This window comes from Micromys minutus, assembly GCF_963924665.1.
Source record: "Micromys minutus genome assembly, chromosome: 4".
Lineage (NCBI taxonomy): Eukaryota > Metazoa > Chordata > Mammalia > Rodentia > Muridae > Micromys > Micromys minutus.
In genome coordinates, this window is record NC_137973.1 from 66,739,477 (window position 1) to 66,750,852 (window position 11,376).

Sequence of the window (11,376 nt, forward strand, 5' to 3'; positions counted from 1 at the left end):
GCATAATAATTAATAACATGGATGAAGTTTTTGAAAATTGGATTTGGAAATATTTTCATATTAAGTTTTTTTTTATTTTAAAATTAACGTTTATTTGAAATTACTCTTCCACATGTATTTCAGGATCCTATACAATAACCCATGTAACTAATGTCCCAATACCAAAATTCTAACAGCAAGTTATACAATTGTTCTAGGTAATAAATAAAGGTTGTCCTTCAGTGATTAAGGGAATACTTAAGTTTCCATAAATTTAACATAAAGATCACACTTTAAGTTTATAGGTTTAACATGTAAATTCAATACAACATGTCTTATAGGAATTACAAGTTTTTAATTTCTAAAAGGTGACTTAATTTTTAGGTTCAAAGTTCTCTTCAAAAGAAATGTCCCACATTTTTTCCTAGAGCTTCAAACTTTCTACATTCAACTATTCAACTGTTCCATGCCACTCCAGACAAACCTGACATGACTCACCTAAAGTGTTATTTATCTTTCCCCAAAGCTTAAAGAGCAGTTTGTCATAACCACAGACTTCTAATGTCTACTACAATATCCATCAGAAAAAGCTTTCAAAAGATGGTTTCTTTCCTCACAGTAAGAAGTTGGCAAAGAAGCACATAGCATGGCGCTCCTTTTTACTCAAGATGTTCAAGTACTGAAAAGACAATCACACCTTTAAGAGTATAACAAAGGGTGCGAAACAGCAACATGACTGCCCATGAATAGATTAAAATAAACCAGGTTTTAGTTGTTTTTTTTTTAAAGGACTAGGAAGCAATGGAAACTTGGAAATCTAAAAATCAAAAAGAAGAAAAAGCAAAGTCCTTGGGCAAAATCACTCCAGTATCAATAGCGTCTTGGGCTATAGGAACGGGATCTTGATCGTGACCTGTAGCGACTGTAGTAAGGAGAGGGCGACCTTCTTCGGTAATCATAATCTTCATATCTATCATAGCCTCGATCATATCCTCTATCGTAGTAAGAATCTCGTCGCCTGCCACCGCCACCGCCGCCGCCACCACCACCTCCTCCTCCACCACCTCCACCGCCGCTATGAGTTGGTCTGCCCATGTAAATGCCTGGCGTAGGTGTGTGTGCTCTCTTGGTGATAGAAAAATCCACGCGAATTCTTCTACCATCCAGCTCCATCCCATTTGCTCTTTCCATAGCCTCCTTAGAGTCCTCTATCCTCTCAAAATACACAAAAGCAAATCCACGTGACCTCCCAGTTCGCTGATCATAAACAACATTAACACCACTCAGAGGTCCATATCGAGAAAACACTTCACGAAGATCTCTCTCTGTTGTATACAGACTGAGGCCAAATACTCCCAGGCAAGTGTTAGGATCTGGGTTTGCCCTGCTGCCAATGTGCCTTCTGCGGTTAGACATTGGAGAGTGACTCCGGCTCCTCCGCCGCCTATACTCTGGTGTATAGGACCTACTTCGAGATCGTCGCCTATGAGAGTGCGACCTGGATCGTGTGTAGCATCCATGAGAATGCCTCCTTGACCTTGACCTGGATTTTGATCTAGATCGAGAATGGGATTCAGAATGTTTGGAAACCCTTGATGGACTACGAGATCCTGACCTGCTCTCTGATTTTACACGAGCAGGAGTTCCAGTTGGAGATTTTGACTGAGAGCGAGACTCTCTGCCCTCGAAGTTGTTCTCCTCTACATCACTCATGTTGGCCAGGTGCTCCCGAGAACTAAATAAGAGATATGTCTCGTCACCGCGCTGTTTGGACTGTGGGGAGGAAGAAGGCGATGGCTACAACTGCCGGTGCGCTCCACTCCCACTAGCTCGCACCTCATATTAAGTTTTTAACAGGAGAAAAAAGTATTTATTTCTATTGGCACCAAATTAATTAGCAACTAGAAACCCACATGTGTGTCTGCATGAACACATACACACACACACACACACACACACACACACCACTTTTTGTTTTGGGGAGAATTTTTGTTTTGTATATTTTATGTATTTACATTTCAAATGTTATACCCTCTCCGGACCCCATCGCCATGCTTCTATGAGAAAGCTACCCACCCACCTACCCACTCCCACCTTACAGCCCTGTCACTCTCCAACACTGGAAAAAGCCTTCACAGAACCAAGGGCTTCTCCTCCTATTGATATCAGAAAATTCCATCCTCTGCTCCATATGCAGCTGGAGCCATAGGTCTCTCCATGTGTACTCTTTGGTTGGTGGTTTAGACCCAGGGAGCTCTAGGGAGTCTGGTTAGTTAATATTGTTCTTCCTATGAGGTCACAGCCCCCTTTAACTCCTTCAGTCCTTTCTCTAACTCCTTCATTTGGGTCCTCATGCTCATTTTCATGGTTAGCTGCAAGCATCCCTATCTGTATTGATAAGGGTCTGGCAGTGCTTCTTAGAAGACATCCATATCAGGCTCCTGTCAGCAAGCACTTCTTGGCATCAGCAATAGTGACTGGGTTTGGTGGCTGCATATTGGATGGATCCCCAGGTAGGGCAGTCATTTCTGGATGGCCTTTCTTTCAGTATCTGTTCCATTCTTTGTACCTATAATCCCTTTTGACAGAAGCAATTATGGGCTACATTTTTGGGAAGGGTGGATGGCCCCATCACCCAACCTGGGACCCTGCCTAACCTCTGGAGATGGTCTCTACAGGTTCTCCCTCCCCTTTGTTGGGCATTTTACCTAATCTCATCCCTGTTGGGTCCTGGGAGCTTCTTGCTTTCTTGGCATCTGGGACTTAATTCTGGTTGCCCCCAGTTTCTCATCCTTAATGCTACACACTTCTGTTCAAATTCCTGACCCTCTGTATATCATCTCTGTCTCCTCATATCTGATTCTGCTCCCCTTTCCCCTCCTCTTCCTCTCTTCCTCCCACATTGTTCCCACCCTCTACCTCTCATGAGTATTTTTGTTCTCCCTTCTAAAAAGGACTAAAGTATCTCCATATTCACTAATAATTTACACTTAGGAGAAAAGAAAATCTTGAAAAATACTGTAGTATGTACATTCTTAATACATATGCTTATGTACTTATGTACAGAAATGCAAAAATCAATCTCTAAAAAGTATATGGAGAATTAGAAAGACCCTTTCTCAATAAATGTTCAGTAATTAAAATTTTCTGAGTTAAGATACAAGGTATTCTTGGTTGTAGAATATAAATTCAAATTTCTACCTTACCTTTATTCTATATAGAATCTTTTGCATATTTCCAAGGATATTTCTAAGTATTTAGTCCTAACCTGTACAATTTAAATGAATAGTTGTTTTTAAAATATGTACCTTTATTGCATCCCTATCTACTTTCAACATTATATCCTTAGGTTCTAAATAATCAAAAAATAATTAATAGATTTACCCTTATTAACACTTTAAATGGGGAACTATAAATCTGACCATTGGTGAAATAAACATGATCACTATATCTGGAAGGGAACTATAAAGCTTGATTAACTGTTCTCTAAAATATTATGATTTGGTTATATAAATTTCAAAGATTATTCACATTAAAATGTTAAAACATATATTACCACCTTGTCTTATGTTTCACCGGCTTCAGCAAAAGCATTCATATCCATCATTATTAATAATTTGATTATACAGTTTAAACTGTACATTATCTTATTTCATTTTGATAACACATCCCAAGTCATCATTTTCCCCTAAGGCATCACAGCAAGCTAATTTGTCTCTTCTTCTTACTTGTAGACAGGCATTTGTAAGATTTATTGCTAATTTCCTTCTTATTATCATTTTCTTCATGACATTTTTAATCTTCCCTCATTTATTAAATGACTTTCCCACTTGGTGTGTAATTGCAGAACTCTGAGTGCTTAGATGATACAAGAAGGAGTCTGTCAGTCTTAGAAAGGCTAGTCCTTGTGTTTGGATGTCTCTTCCAGCAGAGAAGCTGGACTGACTTTAGAAACCTTATCTTTACCCTCATTATTCATCTAAGCTTTACTTTGACTTCCTATTTGTGATAGAAATAATACTTCCAAACACATTTTTTATTCTACTAGATTCTCTGAATTATTATTAGCATATTTTCATATTATGATTTATACTTTGACTCTGAACCACCGATGCCATTTTCTCTTTTCAGGTTCAGAGTTTCTTTTCATATTTCCCAACAACCCACTTTTAATAAGTTTTTATTTCCAACTAAAAGGCACCATAAATATTGTCAACAAAATTAAAAAAAAACTTCTTTATCCTTAAGAAAAAGATGACCATGAACATACAAGAAGCCTACAGAACTCCAAATAGATTGAACCAGAAAATAAATTCTTCCCAACACATAATAGTCAAAACTCCAAATGATCAAAACAAAGAAATAATACTAAAATCAGTAAGGGAAAAAGGATAAGCAACATAGAAGGGCAGACCAATCAGAATTACATCAGACTTCTCAACAGAGACTATCAAAAATAGAAGATCCTGAACAAACATCATATAGACTCTAAGAAAACACATATGCCAGCCCAGGTTACCATATCCAGCAAAACTCTCAATTACCGTAGATGGAGAGACCAAGATATTCCAAGACAAAAGCAAATTTACACAATATCTAAACACAAATCCAGCCCTACAAAGGATAATAGATGGAAAACCACAACACAAGCAGAAAAACCACATCCAGAAAAGCAAGGAAATAATCATGCAATAAAATCAAAGAAAGAAAAGAACACAAACATAATTCTACCTCTAACAGAAAAAATAACAGGAAATAACAATCATTATTCTTTAATATCTCTTAACATTAATGTACTCAATTCTCCAATAAAAAGACATGGACTATTAGACTGTATATGTAAACAGGATCCAGCATTTTGCTGCATACAGAAAACTCATGTCAGCAACAAAGACAGACACTACCTTAGAGTAAAAGGCTGGGAAAAAAACTCCCAAGCAAATGGTACCAGAAAACAAGCTGGAGTAGCTATTCTAATATTTAATAAAACAGATTGTCAACCAAAGTTATCAAAAAGATAAGGAAGGATGCTTTTTTACTCATCACAGGAGAAATCTATCAGGATAAACTCTAAATCCTGAACATATAAGCTCCAATTACAAAGGCACCCCAATTCATAAAAGAAATCCTACTAAAGTTCAAAGCATATATTGCACCACACACAGAAATAGTGGGATAATTCAACATCTCACTCTCATCAATGGACAGGTCATGGAACCAGAAACTGAACAGAAACACAGTGAAACTAGAAAAGGTTATGAACCAATTGGAATTAACAGACATCTACAGAACATTTCATCCTAAAACAAAAGAATATACCTTCTTCTCAGCACCTCAAGGTACCTTCTACAAAACTGACCATATAGTCAGTCACAAAACAAGTCTCAACAGATATAAGAAGATCGAAATATGCATTCTATCAAATTACCATGCATTCTATCAAATTACCATGGACTAAGTCAGGTCTTTAATAGCAACAATTACAACATGAATCCCACATACACGTGGAAGCTGAACAATGCTCTACTCAACAATAGCATGATCAAAGAAGAAATTTTAAAAATTAAGAATTTTATACAATTTAAGAAAATGAAAGCAAAATATACTCAAATATATGGGATGCAAGTAGAGCAGTGCTAAGAGCAAAACTCATAGTTCTGAGTGCCTCCAAAAAGAAATTGTAGAGAGCATACACTAGCACTTGGACAGCACAGCCCAAAGCTCTAAAACAAAAAGAAGCAGATAAACCCAAGAAGAATAAATAGCAGGAAATAATCAAACTCAGAGAAGATATCAAAAATTAGACCAAAAAAGAACTATACAAAGAACCAACAAAGCCAGGAGCTGGTTCTTTGAGAAATTCAACAAATCAATAAATCCTTAGCCATACTAAGTAGAGGGCACCTAGAGAGTATACAAATTAACAAAATCAGAAATAAAAGACTTAACAACAGAAACTGAGGAATATCAAGAAATCATCAAACCCTACTACAAAAACCTATACTCAACAAAACTGGAAAATCTGGAGGAAATGAACAAATTCCTAGACAGATATTAGATACCAAAGTTAAATCAGGATCAGATAAAATCATCTAAACAGTCCCATAACACCTAAAGAAGTAAAAGCAGTCATCAAAAGCCTCCCAAACAACAACAACAAAAAAGCCCGGGGCCAGATGGGTTCAGTGCATAATTTTATCAGACTTTCATAGAAGACCTAATACCAATACAATCTAAACTATTTCAAAAAAAATGGAAACAGAAGAAACACTACCCAACTATTTCTTTGAAGCCAAAATTGCATTCATACCTCTAACACACAAAGACCCTATCAGGAAAGAGAACTTCAGACCAATTTCCCCCTTGAACATTGATGTAAAAATATTCAATAAAATTCTTGCAAACTGAATCCAATAACACATCAAAACGATCATTCACCATGAGCAAGTAGGCTTCATCCCAGGGATGCAATGATGATTCAATATATGGAAATCCATTAACAAAATCCACCATATGAAAACTCTCAAAGAAAAAAACCACATGATTATCTAACTAGATGCGGAGATAACATTTCACAAAACTCCACACCCCTTCATGTTAAAAGTCTTGGAAAGAACAAGAATTCAAGGCCATTAACTGAATATAGTTATAGCAATATACAGCAAACCAGTACCCAACATCAAACTAAATGGTAAGAAACTTGAAGCAATCTCACTAAAATCAAGAACGAAACAAGGCTGCCCACTCTCCTTCTACCTATTCAATATAGTACTGAAAGCCCTGGCTAGACAACAAACAGAAGTCAAAGGGATACAAATCAGAAAAGAAGAAGCCAAAACATCACTATTTGCTAATGACATGATAGTATATTTAAGTGACTCAAAAAATTCCACCAGAGAACATTTACAGCTGAAAAAACAATTTAGGCAAAGTGGCTGGATATAAAATTAACTAAAACAAATCACTAGTCTTCCTTTACTCAAAAGATAAACATGCTGAGAAAGAAATTATTGATAAGATACCCTTCACAATATTCACCAACCATATGAAATAACTTGCTGTGACCTAGCTAAGCACATGAAAGATCTGTACGACTGGATCATCAAATCTCTAAAGAAGGAAATTAAAAAAGATCTAAGAAGATGGAAAGATCCCCCATGCTCATGGATTGATGGATTGGAAGAATCAACATTGTAAAAATGGCCATCTTGCCTAAAGTAATCTACAGATTCAATGCAATCCCATCAAAAATCCGACTCAATTTTTCATAGAGTTAGAAAGAGCAATTTACAAATTCATCTGTAATAATAAAACACTTAGGATAGCAAAATATATTCTCAACACTAAGAAAACTTCTGCGGGAATCACCATCCCTGACCTCAAGCTATATTACAAAGCAACTGTGATTAAAAAAAAAAAAAAAAAAAAAAAAAACTGCATGATATTGGTACAGAGATAAGCAAGTAGATCGATGGAACAAAATTAAAGACCCAGAAATGAACGATTACACCTATGGTCACTTGATCTTTGACAAAGGAGCTGTAAACATTCAATGGAAAAATACATTCAACCTCTTCAACAAATAGTGTTGGTTCAGCTGGCAGTAAGCATGAAGAACAATATAATTCAAACTTTTTTTCTTAACTCCTTGTACAAAGCTTAAGTCCAAGATGATCAAAGATCTCCACATAATATTAGGTACACTGAAACTATTAGAAAGGAAAGTGGGGAAAAGCTTAGAACACATAGGCACAGGGGAAATTTTCCTGAACAGAACACCAGTGGCCTCTGCTCTAAGATCAAGAATCAATAAATGAAACCTTATGAAATTGCAAATTTTCTGTAAGGATAAGACACTCTCAAGAAAACAAAATAGCAGCCAATAGACTGGGAAAGGATCTTTACCAATCCCACATTTGATAGAGAGCTAATATCCAATATGTGTAAAGAACTCAAGAAATTAAACTCCAGAGAATCAAACAATCCTATTAAAAATTGGGTACAGAGATAAACAAAGAATTCTCAACTGAGTAACATTGAATGGCTGAGAATCACCTAAAGAAATGCTCAACTTTCCTAGTCATCAGGAAAATGCAATCAAAACAACCCTGAGATTCCACCTCACACTAGTCAGAATGGCTAAGTTCAAAATCTGAGATGACTGCAGATGCTGGCGATGATGCAGAGAAAGAGAAAAACTCTTCCACTCTTGGTGGGGTTGTAAGCTGGTACAACCACCCTGAAAATCAGTCTGGCATTCCTCAGAAAATTGGCATAGTTCCTGAAAACCCAGCTATTTCACATCTGGGCATATACTCCAAAGGTGCTCCAACATATAAGGACACATGCACCGCCATGTTCATAGCAGCCTTATTTATAATAGCCAGAAGCTAGAAAGAACCCAGATTTCTTTCAACAGAGGAATGGATACAGAAAATATAGTACATTTACACAATGGAGTACTACCCATCTATTAGAAACAATGACTTTAAAAATTTTTAGGCAAATGGATGGAACTAGAGAATTTCATCCTGAGTGAGGTAGCCCAGTCACAAAAGGACACACATGATATGCAGCTACTGATAATTGGATGCTAGCTAGCCCCAGAAAGCTCTGAATACCTAAGAAACAATTCACAGACCTTATGAAGCTTAAAAAAGAGGAAGGCCAAAATGTTGAAGCCTCAGTTCTTCTTAGAAGGGAGAACAAAACACTCATAGGAGGAAACGCAGGATCAAGTAGACAAGCAGGGATTGGAAAGGGGATAGATAGTTCAGGGGCTGCCTCACTTGGGGATCCACGACATGTGGAGGTGCTTGCTGGCAGAAACCAGATAGGGGTGTCTCCTCAGGGGCTCTGCCAGAATCATGCAACTAAGCATGCTTGCAACTTACCATCAGACTGAACACAGGGACCCAAATGAGGGTCTGGCGGGGTAATAAAGGAGCTAAAGGGAGGTGTGGCCTCATGGGAAGAACAACATTGTCGACCAACTGAATCCTCCACAGCTCCCATGGACTAGAACACCAACTATTGAGCACACACTGAGAGACCCATGGCTCCAGTTGCATATGCAGTGGAGAATAGCAGTGTCTGGCATCAATGTGAGAAGAGGCCTTTGGTCCAGGGAGGGCATATTTTCCCAATGTAGGGGAAGCCAAGGCAGTGAGGTGAAGAGGGTGATCAGGAGCTAGGGCACCTCTGTGAAGAGAAGTAGAGGAGGAGGGGGATGGGAGTGGGGTGGACAAAGGGGAGAATATCTCAAACGTAATACAGAAAGTAATAAAAAAATTTTAAAAGAAAGAAGTATTTTGAATAAAAAAAATAAGTTTTTATTTCCATATGAAATTTCCACCAGGACTTAGAGAATCTCAAAATAACAAATAGACATCAGCTACATGTTAAACTATTTTGATCTACACCAAACAGGTATCTAAATAGGAAGTTTAGCTCACAAGTATGACTTGTGCTTATAACACAAGAAGCTCTTGAAACAACACAAGAGGCTGTTGTATCCACCCTCAGAAAGGCCTGCCTTATCCATTCTATTTCTGGGATATGTGCTAGCCAGCAAAGCCTCCAGATAGAGCACTGGGAATGGGCTTATTTCTGGCCATGCAACTACTGGAAAACCCAGGGGAAGAGTGGGATGCTGAGGATACTTTTCTGGTCCAGAGTCAGAATCTCTCTGTCCGGCTCAATGGGGGTATCACTACTGTGATCCGACACATTGGAACTTAAACACTAGCGCAAGTCTGGTGTCCTGATGTAATTATTTCGCTAAGTAGGCATCATTTAAGGTGACTCCAACTGGCTTTTCATTACATCTTTAGATATCAATGTATCTCTCAAACATCAGTTTTTCTTAAGATTACATAGAACATTTTCCTAGATATAACATAGTAAGTCTATGAATGCTTCAGCTAAAGGATGGTTCTGGTTGCCTTAACTGATGTGAGAAGGCACACACCCATTTCCATGCCACCCTCAGCTAACAGTCCAGATAAAAAAGGAAGATACTTCAGAAGGAAGCATATTCTGCACATGGCTTGGTTAGGATTACTTCTGATGACAAAGGCGATTTCCCCTGTTCTGGCTGCTGCTGCCAATTCTTTCTCTGATAGCAGAATCAGCATTTCCAAGTTTTCATTGTGGAAGAGAAACAACCAGCTTTCCAGGAAATTTCTGGCCTTCTGTTGTCAGTTTGGGACTACTGAGGCACACTGCTTTGTGAATTGAATGTCTACAGCCCTCTTCCCCTACAGGGGGATGATTGTTTAGTGACTACTCTGACTGTTGAGACACCTGCCTCAAAGACTGAGTACTAGATTCTTAGCATCTCTGGTGTTATTTGGCTACCATTGCTATTTTAACGCTTATTAAATTTGTGCGTGCTTGCTGTATTGCGTGTGTGCATGCATGCATGTGTTCACACCTTTGGTTTTCCTCTACACAACCTAAAACACAAACACAAGTTCAGTAACATTAGGAAATGAAGCAAAATTAATACTAAATAAATTGGTAAGATAGTAATAAGGAAAGGAATGGGCAAAACAAACAAAAAAATCTCTTGTACTTGAAAATAATAATAGAAGAACAGAAGAGGGGGCGGGATTGACAAAAACAAAAAACAAAAAAGACTAGAAGAGATGGGGAAGATCTAAGTCCACATAAAAGTGGAATAACAGCAATAAACAAAAGCAACAGCAAGAAACAGGGATTGGTAAAATTTATGTCCAGCTCTTCCTCCCAGCCCCATGCTCTCAGAAATGAGACCCAGACTCAAAACATTGACAAACACCTTGACCATATAGCTAGGTTCTAGTCTGACTAGATCGTAACTAAATTAATCCAAGTATTTTAAACTACATTCTGCCATGTGGCTAGTTACCTGTGCTCAGCTGCCATGTGTCTGTCTCAGCACAACCTCCTGGGTGAGTCTTCCCTGACTGGCAGTGTTATAGAATTCTTTCTGCTCCCCAGATGTCCCAAATCTTATTTACTGCCTAAACTGTATGTATGCCATATTTATATTTTTAGTTGATGGGTAATTCATTTAATTGACAGTTCACCCATGCAACCCACATGATATTCTCTCCATGGGAGTTATTTTAAAAATAAAAATGAGACCAAAAGATATTACAGGAAAAACATGATAGAATTTGAAAAAGAAAAAGAGTAAAAATGTAGCAATGGAGGGAAAAATGAAAGAATAAAGGATTATAATTAAAGATTCAAAACAGATACAGTCCCAGTTTAGAAACCAGAGCAACAACCTGGCTGGGTCTTTTATATCCTAAAGCAAGAACATACTGTTTTTTTTTTGTTTTTTTTTTTTAAAAAAAAAAAAAAACATATGCCTTTATCTTTATTTTTGTGTCTATGGGTGTTTTGTCT

General features: G+C 37.6%; 1 protein-coding gene across 2 annotated transcripts; it reads right to left on the reverse strand.

Moving 5' to 3' along the window:
* Positions 1-849: 849 nt before the first annotated feature.
* Positions 850-1,692, reverse strand: LOC308419865 (transformer-2 protein homolog alpha-like; the record flags this gene model as incomplete). 2 transcript variants are annotated; one of them, XM_080915720.1, is made up of 2 exons in its annotated part: positions 850-1,173; positions 1,363-1,692. In XM_080915720.1, 2 exons carry the CDS (start codon positions 1,690-1,692, stop codon positions 850-852), a joined length of 654 nt encoding a protein of 217 aa, XP_080771846.1. The 2 variants fall into 2 exon arrangements, with proteins under 2 accessions (XP_080771846.1, XP_080771845.1); XM_080915719.1 differs by having other exon boundaries at positions 850-1,692.
* Positions 1,693-11,376: the final 9,684 nt, after the last annotated feature.